The sequence below is a fragment of the Helobdella robusta genome (assembly GCF_000326865.2).
Source record: "Helobdella robusta unplaced genomic scaffold HELROscaffold_20, whole genome shotgun sequence".
NCBI lineage: Eukaryota > Metazoa > Annelida > Clitellata > Rhynchobdellida > Glossiphoniidae > Helobdella > Helobdella robusta.
This window is the reverse complement of record NW_008704084.1, coordinates 362,717-377,819: the sequence shown is the minus strand read 5'-3', so window position 1 is coordinate 377,819 and position 15,103 is coordinate 362,717. Positions and strand designations below refer to the sequence as shown.

General features: G+C 33.2%; 3 protein-coding genes across 3 annotated transcripts; 1 reads left to right on the top strand and 2 right to left on the bottom strand.

Moving 5' to 3' along the window:
- Positions 1-2,550: 2,550 nt before the first annotated feature.
- HELRODRAFT_77285 (hypothetical protein) lies at positions 2,551-5,085 on the bottom strand (the record flags this gene model as incomplete). The annotated part of the gene is made up of 4 exons (XM_009017887.1): positions 2,551-2,795; positions 3,810-3,907; positions 4,098-4,278; positions 4,914-5,085. Coding segments are annotated over 4 exons (696 nt in total), but the record flags the coding sequence as incomplete, so codon positions are not given.
- A 5,080-nt stretch (positions 5,086-10,165) lies between these two features.
- Positions 10,166-11,381, top strand: HELRODRAFT_77494 (hypothetical protein; the record flags this gene model as incomplete). The annotated part of the gene is made up of 4 exons (XM_009017886.1): positions 10,166-10,202; positions 10,395-10,522; positions 10,903-11,070; positions 11,214-11,381. 4 exons carry the CDS (start codon positions 10,166-10,168, stop codon positions 11,379-11,381), a joined length of 501 nt encoding a protein of 166 aa, XP_009016134.1.
- A 1,186-nt stretch (positions 11,382-12,567) lies between these two features.
- HELRODRAFT_171137 (hypothetical protein) lies at positions 12,568-14,790 on the bottom strand (the record flags this gene model as incomplete). The annotated part of the gene is made up of 3 exons (XM_009017885.1): positions 12,568-13,644; positions 13,825-14,040; positions 14,449-14,790. 3 exons carry the CDS (start codon positions 14,788-14,790, stop codon positions 12,568-12,570), a joined length of 1,635 nt encoding a protein of 544 aa, XP_009016133.1.
- Between the last annotated feature and the right edge of the window lie 313 nt (positions 14,791-15,103).

Sequence of the window (15,103 nt, the reverse complement as noted above, 5' to 3'; positions counted from 1 at the left end):
GTGATGATGATGATGCTGATTGTGATGATGATGATGCTGATTGTGGTGATGATGATGATTGTGATGATGATTGTGATGGTGATTGTCATGGTGATTGTCATGATGAGGGTGCTGATGATGATAACGATGAAGCAGAGCAGATGTTGATGAAGATGACGACGACGATGATAAAATTATGATTGAAAAGGCAAATTTGTGTATTATAAAGAAAAAAGCCTAATATGTAGATGCTGCTGATGATGATGAAGAAGATGATGACGAAAATGATGAAGGAGATGATGAAGAAGATGATAAAGGAGATGATGATGAGGGAGATGATGACAAAAATGATGACGACGAAGATGATGAAGAAGACGATGATAAAGATGATGATGGCTGTGTTGAAGCTGATTATGAAATTGGTAGGTGGGAGTGGTCAGTGGCTAAAGAACAAAGCAGGAAGCGAATGAAATGTTTGCCACTGACCAAGATGAAGTAGACAGAGCAGATGATGAAAAAAACTATCAAAAACACGATGATGACGATAGACTAGATGATGATAAAGATGATGATGAGAGACTAGGTGATGAGAAGATGATGATGAAAGACTAGGTGATGAGAAGATGATTGGCTGGGTGATGTAGAGATGATGATGACGAGGACGACGAAAAGATGAACACGATAAAGGTTACGAACGAAGATGAATTAGAGGATGCTGATGACGGTGATGGTAATGAGATAGTAATCCGCCGATGCACACAGGCTCTCCCTTCATCCATCCATCCATCTGTATTTGCTCTTAATACCCTTCTTCATTCTTTATTTACCCTCTCTCTCTCTCTCTCTTTCTCTCTCTATTTATCTTCCCAGCTATCTCTCTATAGTATGGAGAAATGAAAAAACGAGACGACGAATAAAATACCAGCGACGAAAGCGCTGAAAATAATAACAAGTTTTCATGTATAATAACATAACATCAATCTACCGGTGGTAACATCAGTTTAGGTTTTTACAATTCTCTCTCTCTCTCCTCTCTCTCTTTCTCTCTCTCTCTAGTATTTCTCCGAGGTATCAACAACAGACACACATTGTAAATAAACCGCATCGGACATATAAAATTTGATTGGCGGGGATCTGCTTGCATTCGAGCCTAGTAACTGCAACAACAGTATCAGACACCTTAACCATTACACTATCGTTGTCCCTATCTACCCATCCATTCATCCATCCATTCGTTCGTACGTTCATTCAAGAACACGTCCCTTCACTCAATACAATCAACAAGATGATACCCTCAAAGCAAAGATTATTGCCTCTAGCGTCAACATTGACATACCTAACCCACAACTACATGCACATAAGGACAGCTGCATACACACATATACACATACATACATACATAAAAAAACATAAACGCGAACACACACACATACACACACATACAAAAGCATACATAAATACATATGGCGCACTTGTTTTTAATACATTTATTAAAATTTAATTTGGCATCTGTTGTAGGTAGAAAATTCAGTTGATGCAAGGAATTACAAATTGGCTTTCATGATACCCACACACTCATTCCATCCACTGTTTGTTTCCTACCTGACTTCTTACCAAGCAGTAACAGATTAAGTTTTAATAATATAATTATAGTATAATAATAATAATAAATAATAATAATATAACCAAATAAATCTTCAAATCATTAAATTTTAGTGATTGATTATTGCGATAGCTGAGTAGAATTTTATTTTATATCTATCCAGGAAATTTCGTTAATACCGGCACACTTACCTCACCAACACTTACCACACAAACGCATTATATAACATAAACGACATGAAATACATCTTGTAACTTTCGACTTCAACTAACAATAATGATGATGTCATTATTAATTGTATTTTAATTAATTTTTATAAATATAAATAATAGTCAGAGAGATTGCTTGCATTACATACAACGTACCCTCAACTCTACCATTACACCATTCCACTGCTAAATAATGTGCAAATAGCAACATCACCTATTTAATGTTTCGAACTTCAATGATACTTGAGCCTAAAATCTGGTCAGTCCGGAAAACACAAATTTTTCACATAAATCCTAACTTAATCATTGCCGGATCAAAACGTCAAAAAATGTCAAAGCCTTATAATTCAATCTTCTATCAACATTTCAAATGGTATTACACACTAACTGCTGGTGGTAGCGTAGTAATACGAAAAAATTATAGATATCAATGAGTTTTTCAAAACGGGTTAACATGAAATGAATAAAGTTAATAAATACATTTGTTTTTGAAATCAATAGTACTAATTAATTAATTAATTAATTAATTAATTAATTAATTAATTAATTATATTAACTGTAATTATATACATACATACATGCACAGGCACACACTTCGAAAGTTCAACGGCGCGGGGTCGTAATGGTTAAAAGATGTCCGGCGCTGATGTCGTAGTAACCGCGTTCGAATGCACTGTCATTCGTTGATGACACTGAAAAATACTAAAACAAATTGAAAAAACAGAAAAACCACCAAACAAAGAAAAACTAAAAAAACTGTTAAAAAATTAAAACAGGAAAACTCACAATGAACCAGTAGACGTTGAGGGCCAGCATAAACCACAGTAGAACATTGAATAGGAGATAGAATGGCAGAGGCTGACTGACGCTAGAGGACATGGTCGAGTAGCTACTGGACCGGATGACCATGATTGGGAAGTAGTAGAGGCGGCCGACAAACCAGAGAATGGTGAAGAGGAGGAAGCTGAAGGTGGCTATGATGTCGTTCAGACGGTGGTATTTACCTAGATTGGTGGTAAGTGGTGGTGGTTGGTGGTAAGTGATGGCGGTTGGTGGTGGTGGGTTGTGGTGGTTGGTTGATGGTGGTTGTGAGTATTAACTGGTTGAAATTAAAGTTGTTGTATTTGGTCTATAACATTAGTTTTAAGGTTAAAAATGACATTTATTTATTATTAGGATTATGATGGATAATTCTCTCTCTCTTTCTTTTTCTCTCCCTCCCTCTCTTTCTCTATCTATCTGCCCATTCTCTAACTCTCTCTTTTCTTAACATCTCTATCAATCAATCCATCATAGCATCCATATTATTAATATCAACCACAACATACCACCGAAAAACATTACTTCGCAATAATAATTACTTTCACGTAATAATCATACTAACTAATTGGTGTAGATAATAATGTGTGTGTGTGTGTGAATGTGTGTGTGAATGTGTGAGTGTGTGTGCGTGAATGTGTGTGTGTGCGTGCGAATGTATGCACATTGCACACGAAAGTAATTTGGTGACTCATTGATCATAGGGGATAATGTTATAATGTTAATATTATTAAATTTGTTATAACCACTAGAATGATTGTAATAAATTGTAGTAATAGCAGTAGTAGTAGAGTAGCAGTAATAGTAGTGATAATGGTACTAAAATATTAGAAACAACTGCAAATATGTCCCCACAATTTAACATATTCGATTAATTTTTATTATAAGTTGAAAAATACTAAAGCCAGACCAATTACGGCTTTCGTACTTGAATTAATTTAGAACTATAAACACCCATCAATGCAAAATTAACCATTAACAGGACATGAACCACGTAAATAAATAAAAAATAAAAATAAATATATAGACAACCAACCAGCTAGCTAGCCATCCAACCATCCAACCAACCAACCAATCAAAGAGCCAACCAATCAGCCAACCAATCAATCAACCAGCCAACCAATCAACCAATTTCCTAACCAATCAGCCAACCAATCAATCAACCAATCAGCCAACCAACCAACCAACCAACAACCAACCATTTCTGTACTTCATGTAGACTTGGCATTTGGAAAATTCTAGAAAGACATCACAGTAATCGTGAACGAACATCAGCAAAATACCTACTTTGTGGTACCTGCATAGTCATTGGTATTGGCGGGTATGGGTATTGTACGAGGCAAAACGATACGAAACGAAATCTCACACGTGTATGTACAGACACTTTAACCATTACATTAACAAGACAAAAACACAAATATATCCTAACAGCCACAACAACACAACAGCACAACAGCACAACAACACAATAGCACAACATCAGGAACCTAGTGGCGTACGAAAACCCGATGAGTAGCAAGCAGAGGAGGTGATGGAACAACATGATTGGCGAGTCCTTCCTCCAGCTATCCAGGTAGAGCGTGCCGTACAAGGAGTGCAAGTAGTAGGAGAACTCTAGAAGAAATGCCAACCCGATATCCAACGGTACATTTTTCTGGCTGTAGTAATCTGATTGGTTGTTTATATTTGTGAAATTGTGTGAACAAAAAAAAAATTAATCACTCGTTCATTTATTTTAATCATTCATTCGTTCGTTAATTCATCTGTGCAAGAGAAATATTATAGAGAGGTTTGCAATGAAAATACATTTTCAGAGGTGTTAACAACAAATGCAACAAATGCATGCAAACACCAGAGTGCCCTAGTCGGAGAAATATAAAAAGAAAGCATTTTTAATAAGTAAAACAATTCTATTGAATGATTTCAAGTATTTTTCTAGAATATTTTTTATTCAGTAGCGTTAATAAGGCGAAATTATGATGCAAAAGTTGAAAAATGTTACTGTAATTCAAAACCCGGAGTCGGAAATCGGAGTCGGAAATTTTTACCCGTAGTCGGATTTTTTTGAGTTTTTGAGAGGTCGGAGTGGGATTTTTTAAAGGTCCCGAATTGGAAATTTTTCATCCGAATTTGAAACACTGGTTAAAACACGTGAATTGAATCAACGCATCACACACGTTGTATGGGATGTGATAAGTCGGGATTTCTTTGCATTTGAATCCAGCACGTCAAAAGCAGCGCCAGACGCCTTAACAACTACATCACTGCACCGTCTAAATAAATCAGAAATTAATTATGATCACCATTCCAAATGTTGTAAGGCTTCTGAACGATATCGTTCTGTCCAGACCAAACCATGACATGGAACAAGTAGGAGCATATGATGATGTAGTAAGTCAGCTTCCATGCACTCTCAGGAAACTTTTCAATGTTCACGGCATTCAACTTTAGGTATCTTGCCAGTGGCTGTAAAATTACCAATTCATTTAAATTTACTGATTTTATTTAATTAAAATAAACATCTTTAATTAACTTTGTGAGATTGTTACATGAAGTCAGACCTTAAACTTAAAGAAAAGTTACTTTTTGAAAGTCAGCTTGTTTTAGTTAGTTTATCTATCAAATTTATTCTATTTATTTATGACACTGACTAACACCATTTTAAAAAAAATAAATTTATCGGATATAAATGAAAACAACTAAATTTGATAATCGAATCTATTTTAATTTTCAATCATTAACACAAACAAAAAAAAATAATTGAGATAACATAATTTTTTAATTTAATTAAATATTATTTTTAAAAATAAACGTCTAAAAGCTAAAGCTAAACGATAAAATATATTTAAATTTTGAATGTTATTGATAATTAAATTAGAACTAACTTGAATTAGTAGAGTGGTAAGGAAGTGTCTGAATAGAGTCATGAAGACAGCCAGTGCGAATGTAAGGCATATTTCCGACAAAGTTACTCTAAAATACTTGCGTAAATCCGCGATGAAATCATAGATTAAGAGGTTAAGATTGAAAACTGAATCAAATCTGTCTCCGTTCGAATACGTCGCTACGCTGAGATATTTAAATAAACCGGTTTTAATATCAACGAAAGATTGAATTAAACCAGGATTTCCCTCTACTAAGGACGCCATATCAGTTGCAGATTCAAATTCAAATTCGAAAAATAAACCGCTCGAGGAAAAAAATTATATAGCGGTCATTTTTTTAAATTGCTGGCATTGGAAGTAATAAATTTTCTAAGAAATATAAAATGTCGAGCTAGAAACGCGTGATGGAATTGTGAGCAAGCATCATCTCACATACAGATAGAGAAGAGAAAAGAGTGATGATTCAACTTCAGCAGCATACAATTGAATGGCTATTTTTAGCGTCTACTTGATGTCCGCTCGATACAATATAACACTGATGTATACAATATATATATATATATATATATATATATATATATATATATATATATATATATCTGCGTGTGGTGGACGTGTATGTATGTGTATATATGTATGTATGTATATTTATGTAAGTATATTTATGCGTACATGTAAGTGTGAACGCGTGTACGCTTTACGTACATATGCATGTATGAATATGCGTAAGTGTACAAAAGCGTGATGATGAAGTGTGTGTACTTTTAAAATATTTTTGATTTGATTTGGTATCCATAGGAGTGGATGTACGTGTATCGATATGGATGTTTGTGGTTGTGTGCATGTGTCAGTGAATTTACGAAAAACGATTGAAATGTAGACGCAATGTAGACGGTGCAATACAAAAATATGTACCTATATACAAACATGGGGGATGTGTATAACAATTGTTGTATGGATATGTTCGTATACACGTGTATGTATTCAGTTGTATATATATAATATATATATATATATATATATATATATATATATATATATATATATATATATATATATATATATATATATTCAGTTGTATATGCAAAGATTTGTACGAATGTGCATGAAATTGTATGCAGTTGTATGAACGTGTATAGAGTTGCATGAATATAAATACAATATAATGAATTGAAAAAAAAAGTCGTACCGAGTTACATATGTACTGAAATGTAGGTGCATTATTAGTACAAGCCGTCTATATTTGTGATGTGGTGGGAGATACAAGGTATACTTCATGTGTACGTGTACACAAATATGTAAAGATGTCAAGATGAATACATGTGAATAGGTTTTTTTAATACAGTACCTACAAATTTATGTGTGTGGATTTACTTGGATGTTTAATTTTCGCCATAATTATCAACTTTCTTTTCCTAATAGCCCTGTCGAGTTTAAATGTTTTTCATCAACATTTTCTATTGAAAACAAAAATGAACCATCATCAGTAACAAACCTATATTTAAAATAAGGTCACAAACTTAGGGGTAACACTAATTCTCTTTCTCATCATCATTATCATCTACCTCTTCTTCATCTTCCTTCCTCACCAACAACAACAACAACCATAAAACTATCATGCGTTTTGATCATCCTTTTAAAATAAAAAAAAAATCAAATAGGCATAGCAAAGATTTACATACGAAATTTTTCTCAGAATTCAGTGAAATTTTAATTCTTACGATACTTATATGTTGATCGGGACTAATCCAGGAAATTAAGAAATAACGAGGAGATGACATCCAGTGGATGCTCTGAGGAGTTTCCTATTTGTGGAAAAATTGTTTTGTCGCAGTTTTTTTGTTCACGTGACAATGCTGTATATATGTATGCAAATACGGCGTAGGCAGGCAGTAAGCAAATGTGAAGTGTATGTATGTGTGCATGAATGTATGTATGTATGTATATATGTATGTAGTACGTATGTATGTGTGTGTGTGTGTATGTATATATGTATGTGTGTGTGTATGTATGTATGTATGTTTGTTTGTATGTGTGTGTATGTTGAACACTTTGTATGTTTTATTTTATGTATGTATGTTCCTGTTTTATGCGCGTTGTATGTGCGTTAATTGATGCAAGGGAATTTCGATACAATGATCTTCGCAATACAATACAGTAGAATGTAGTTCAATCAACAACAACCCGTTCGATTCCAGGTCCACCGTTAGGTCAAGTTAGGCTCAATTTTTAGGCGGATTCAGCGATCTGCCATATGTCATTTTACAAACACTTCATTTTCATTAGTGTATCATTTTCGTACTTTGATATATGTATATGATATATATATATATATATATATATGGTGTATGTATTTGGTATATGACCTTGACTTTTCCATGTGTAGTTTTTTCTTGCAAGTTAGTTTCTTGTGACATCGTTTTATCGGTTGAGTTTGTGGTTTACTAAATTAGCTTACATAATTTCTAATCAGCAAGTGAATAAAATAAGCAATTAAATAAACGGTGCATATTGTACCATTGTAATTTCTATTATTTAAATGTTCTGCGCTGTATATATACATAAATATTCTTCAGTTCCTTGTGGTCATTAGATGTTTCTTCTCTTCTCTCGTTTTTTGCGGCTTGTTGGGTTGTATGAGTTTTTATAAAACGCGAAGGCCCGGCAGATTTTTCGTTAGTATTTTTCGTTTGTTTTTCTCTATTTTGACGGTTAATAATTTATTTTTGTTCATTTCTATCGATTCATGTTCTAAAATTTTTGATTCGATCTTACGTCTTACAACAGGCGAGATTCACTAGCTAGCTTAACTTTTTATAAATAATATCCGCCATTTATAATTTTATTCTATATATGATTGTGTGCCTATTTATATACATTTATGTATCTTTAGTTTAATTTAGTGTTCTACACACATACATATATATTTATGTATATGTATTTATGTAGTGTATAATATATAACTTTTATAACATAAAATATAATAATGTTGATCTGTAATCACATCTTTAAAAAAAAACAACAACACGATCACCACAGCAATAGTCAATAGTGGCACAGTCCAGTTGTGATATTTATTTGATCTGGTGGTATATGAACTTACAGATAATAATAATAATAATAAATAAATAAAAAAATGTAAAAATTGAAATGATATTATAAAAGTTATTTCAATGTTTTTTGTGTGGTAAAATTACACAATGTTTTGACCTAGTGAGCATTTGTAAAATACTCTGAGCCTTTCTTCCTCGGTCTGCATAAAAATGTGTTTCATAATTTCTGGTGGATCAATTGTTACTTATATAATTTTAAAATATATTTTTAATTTATTATTATACTTTTTAAATATATTCTTCATTCATAATTATATTATAACTATAATTAGTTTTAATATATACATATAATTTTAATATATACATATTTATATACTTATATATTTTTGTATATAAATGTCTATGTATATACATTTATATATGTATAATATACATAACATATTTATATACTTATATATTTGTATATATCTATATATGTATATGAACATGTATATAATCATACCCCCCCAACAGTTCAACAAAGTATATATATATAGATTGTGTGAAGTGGATTATCTAAAAAATGGCTGGTTATAATATAACGACTCAATACGGTGTTGATAATTACTATCAGCAAGCCACCTCGGCCACTAACTACAACACTAGGGGGTCTCTTGTGGCAGTGAGGGGTGTTAGGGGGGGAAGGGGAGGGGGCCAGCCGACGATGGTGGGGTCCACTACGGGCTGGGATGGTTATGCACAACAAGAGGAGTCAGTTTATTATGACGATGGTTATAACCAGCAATCAACTCTTGGATACAATGTTTCCCAAGTTTGAATTTCTTAATTTTATTTGCTTTTTTCATTTGTTTATTCTCTCTGTTATTGTAACCTATCAGTCATAATTATTACAAGCAATACATGCAATGGAACTTTTATAAATGTGATAGAAGTATTTAAATTTACTTGATAAGTTTTATATTTGATAAGCTGGATGGCTGGTTTGAGTAATAAAATAGCAATGCCCTAATTTTTCATTGTAATTTTGTAATGTATAATGGTGAACCTTGATTGTGATCAAACAATTTGAACCTGCAGCAAGTATACTCGAGTAGAGGAAATACAAGAGGCCGAGGTGCCGCAGGGGTAGCCAACAACAGGGGGCCAAGCGCCATGATATCGAGGGGCTCCTTTCAAAAAGGTTCAAGTTCACAATCGTATGGTTCTGTCGTTAGACCAGTGGATGAAGATTCATGGTGAATACTTATTATTTGTATTGTCGTGTTGGGCTGTCCTGCTGTCATGACATTCAAATTATTGATTTGTTTTTCTTCTTATTTGAGTCACCAGTATTTGTTTTGTTTATCATATCATGTGCTGACAAATTCTTTTTTCTTAATTGTGATAATGTTGTTTAAAAGTGATAGCAAGTTGTTGTAGAGGTGAGTTTAGATTGAAGGATTTATGGTTGGAGATTGAGATTGTTGTTTAGTCATTATTTTTCCATCATAACATTTAGGAACAATGAAAAATTTTTCTACATCATATGTTCATGCCATGAACTTCATGGTTAACAAACATTTTTAAGAGTTATTCTGATAGTGTCTGTTAAATGTAAACTTTTCTTTTAACAGCAAAATGTTCATTGGAGGTTTGGACTGGTCCCTTACAGCTGGTTAGTTGCTGTTTGCCTTCTTATTAACATTAAAAATGTGTAACATTGATTTTACAAATAAGCTGGGTTTGTAGCATACAGATGACATAAATGTATACTGTTGGTTCATGCTGTTGTGTACATTTTAGTGTACATGCAACTGAATATAGGAATAGAATTCACTTAACCGTATTTCCACCTGAAAATTTGCAGATCAAATTCATGAGTACTTTGAGAACTTTGGACCTGTTGTTGAGGTAAAGTTGAAAACAGACATCTATACCGGACAATCCAGAGGATTTGCATTCCTACTCTTCCAGAATCCAGAATCAGTTGATAAGGTTTTGAAAATTTTATGCTGTTCAATATTTTGCCTATAATATATCATACTGTTGTATTTTTGTGGTAATTTTTTTTCTTTGTATCTGCCCTCTACTGATCATTCTCTTACATGTTGTAATAATGTGTTCATATTTTTGTCAATGATTCAAGCAAATTAACTTGATTTCAGTGGTTCTTAATATTGTCTGGCTAATTACAACAACGCACGTTTAGACAACATTTTCTCCGAAATCGGGGGTTGCCGTTTGGCTACCTAATATGAAACCGAAATACCCCTCAACGCCATTCACATCTGTCACTCGCCTCAGTATCACACAACCCCGCTTTTACTCTGTCCTTCTCTGTCTGGCTAATTAATAACATAATTTGTAATTCGCAGGTTTTGGAGCAAAAGGTTCATGTATTGTATGGCAAGCGCATCGACCCAAAACGTGCAGTTGCCACAGAAACAGGAGGAGGCATCAATGGTAAGAAGGTGTTTGTTGGAGGTCTGGATCCTGCCATGACGGAGCAGGAAATTATGGATGCATTCAATGCTTATGGAAAGGTTGGCTGTTATGTATGTTGCTGTTGAACAACTAATTAATTTAAAAAATATTTGACAAATTTTCATTCTCTGAAAAAACAGTATTGCTATTTTACTGAATTATTTTGTGACAACTTAATTTGAGAGCTTATGCACTACAACAGGTTCTTTTGGTCGAACTGCCAGTTGACAGGTCAAACAACCAGAGAAGATCATTTGGATTTGTGCTCTTTGATTCAGAGGAGTCTGTCAACCAGTTGTGTCAAAAGTCCAAAATACAAGTGGGCACAAAACTGGTGGGTAGGATTTTGTTATATCATCTTTCAAAGTGATAGAAAATAATCTCATTTTATTGATTGTTTTACCATCGATAGTTTTCAATTGAAAATGTAGTTTCAACTATGCTATATAGATTTTTCTTTTTCCAGGTTGACATCAGAAAGTTGCAAGCCAAAGAAGACTTGACACCCAAGTTCCCTGTCAATCAAGGAAAGCGACGAGGTCAGAATGTTTTTCTTTTCACAATGTTCATGATTTTGTTGCTTTTTTGTTGCTATGTTGCTTTTCAAGTTGATAAAAATATTTACTATTTAAAATGCTGTTTTGCATGCTTTGTAGTTATAAACCTCTGCTAAAAAAAATTTGCAGGTACTGGCATGTACAACACGGCTAACCTATATAGTCAAATGTATGATTACTACGACCCAAGCAATGCCAGTGGTCTCGACAACACAGGTGTGCCGGCTGTCACAGGCAACTATGGATATACAGGAGCTAATGCATACGAAGTTCAACAACCATTTGCTGCGAGAGGATTCAGATCTGGTTGGTCATCCATACAGTCCGATTTAAATTTATATAAGATATTTTGCATGAATTTATTATTTCTTCAACAGTGCAATTTATACATTTAAAATAAATTTTCTTTATCGCATTCGCTACACTGTTTTTTTTTAATAAATTCTCAATCAGGTGTCAACATGAGAGGAGCAAGGGCTTACCATCCGTACAGCAGATAAACATCAGTAGTAGTAATATATATATATAAATATAAACATATATCTGTATGAACTTAACTATCATATACATTGCTGTATAACGTATATAAATATATATCGACATTTTAATCTTGCGTAAAACAATCAACTTATCTATATATGCGTGCGTATAAAAATTATCTTAGTCTTTGCTTCGAGAGAAACAGTTTCCACAATTTTAAAACGGTGCGATTGTCTCGCAATTTTTGACGGGATTTTAATGTTGAAATAAAACAGTTACTAGTTTTCATTTGTGTACTTTTAAACAATCTTGTTAGAGTCTACATTGAAAAATAGAGAAAATATAAATTAATAAAAAGTGAATAAATAAATGACGAGTATTGCGGACAAATAATGAAAAAATTCAACATATACGTATGAACGATATAATTGATTTGCACCTAATTAAAATCAGACAAGTAATTGATAAGTAACTTTTTGAAACGACAGCTCGATAAAATGTGCACGAGTTTATACAGTTTTAATCGTATGTGCACCTCATTTTAACCACGGCACATTGTATGTTCCTTAACGCTCTCCTGATCGATGCGGTTTGGCACCAGTCACAGCTTTCAACATCAAAGTATTCAATGCTTAGGAAATCTTCACGACCTGTGTCCACATGGCAGCCTATTAGGTATATCCTGTTTCCTATGACCACTAATGAACTGTTAGTACTATGTGAACATGGCCTAGCCAGGTTTTGGAAGTTTTTTTTCTCAGGGTTCAATGAGATGAATTTTTTAGCATCTTGCCATAAAATGTACAGATCATCATTCACTGAAACCATTCTTCCGTGTTCAATGGGCTCAGGCAAAATGTATTGTTCTGCACCATAAAAAGATAAAGATTGGGAGAGCTTCTTGCTTAATGTTGGTGATTTTTTGTTAGCACCTCCTGGATTTTTGAATGAACAGTTGTACACCTCCAACTTCTTTACTGGAATGGAAAATTGATATCCTCCTACTTCAATCAATGTTTCTTTATAGCAAATAGTCATGGATTTGATTCTGGGATATGATATTTTGGCTATTTCCTCCCATTCAAGTTTTGCCAAATCATAGCCATCAAGTTTAACGGAGTTACCGTTTGAGACAGTATCTTTCAAGTCTAATCTTTCAATTGTCTCATGTGGTACACTCTGTTTAACCATTGATGCTATGTTGTCAGTTCCACTTATTACAAAAATCTGGTTGTTGTGGGAGGCACAACTATGTAGGGCTCTTGGTTTCTTTAGATTAGGCAAGGAGATCCATTTACGATCTTTTGAAGAAAAACACCATACTTCTGAAACAATTTCTTCGTCTCTTATGCCTCCAGTTATGAAAATATTGTTTCCAACAGTTGTTATAGCAACACCATCTAAAACACATGGAAGTCCTTTAGCATCACTTAAGGCAGACCATCTTTCTCTGAGAGGTTCAAATGCATACATCATTCCCAATCCTGTTTCAGGATCATTTCCAAGTAAAACTATGACATCTTTTGCAAGTGTGGAAGGCCTGGGGTTAATTTCACAAGGTGGCACATTGTCTGAAACTTCTAAATTTGTGTAAAGCTGTTGACATTTTGAACATTGAGAAAAGTGTTTGTTTTTCATGACTTTATCGTTGACATAGCTAACAGGCATAGAATTGAAACGAATTACATTGAAAATTTGACACAATACATCATCTGTGACTTTTTGTTTTTCTGACCATCGTTCAACTGACTCAAATAATTTCTCTTCAGAACTAACATCAATTTCTGAAAGCTGAAGATACCATTGTAGTCGATCGTCAGGTAATTTTAAAAATTCATCATAATCTAATACCCTGTCAAAATTTTCAATAGCATAATTCTGTGCTTCAGCTTCCAGTTTAGGTAGTGAATGGAGTCTAGACAACCATTCAATGCCAAGACAGTTACTTGGATGAAGATGAGCTCGAAGGAAATCACAACAAGCTTCCACAATCTGTTAAAGTTGAAAAGACTTGTTAAATATCAACTTGGAGTGAAAAAAGAATAGAGAACGATGCCAAAATTCTGAAATTATTGTTAACAAATTATCTAACATAACTTTTTCAGAGGTTAGAATTAGAGATTTTTTATTCAGAATAATGAAAAACTTTAAAAATTTGATTTTATGAAATTGACAAATTAATTTCTGTAAATTGAAATAAATGATTGCAACATGCTTTAAAAGTTTGAGATCAATGGAAAACATGACATAAATTGACTAATTTCAAATATCTCCAAATTATAAATTGAGAAATTTCACCATGCTTGAAAGAAATAAAAGTAATAGATGTATCTGGAAAATATATTTCGTAATTGACAATTTGTTGAAGCAGACATACAAATTTGGAATAATTTAACTCACTTCGTTGAACTGAAGTAAATGAGCAGCTGTAAGCAATTCTTGAGCATTATCACGATTTACCTCAGCAATACCTGAATACACATAATTTACAATTTCATCTAGTATATGGCCTGACATTTCAGTGAACTCGACAGCATTGTCACGACTTTCCTTCAGAGCTGAGGTAAACATGGCCTTGAAATAGGGACTACTAGCAGCTAAAATTACTTTATGACAGTGATATTGACTTTGACCGGCAATGAGTATAATATCTGATAATACGTTATCATTTTTAAAATCTTGAAAGCTTGACAAGATTCTTTCTGAATAATTAACATTTTTTAGCTGCTTTTGGTCAGGCATATTGACTGGATGAGAAGAACACAATAATAACAATATAATCAACTAGACAAACTGCTATCTTTTCATTATTAAAAATTATTTAAATTTAAGATTTATTGACTGATAATATTAAACCCTGATTTCTAATTTGAGATAAGCTTGTGTTTCCAATTTTCAAGAGACAGGTCTGACTGATTTACTGAAATTAAACATTTAACAAGAAAAGCAGAAGCACAGTTCAGAGTGAAAACTTTCTTGGTACTTGTGGTACTTTGAAATTAAAACTAATATTAACTTTAGTTATTAGTACTTGCTAGTCTGCCCAATATGGAAG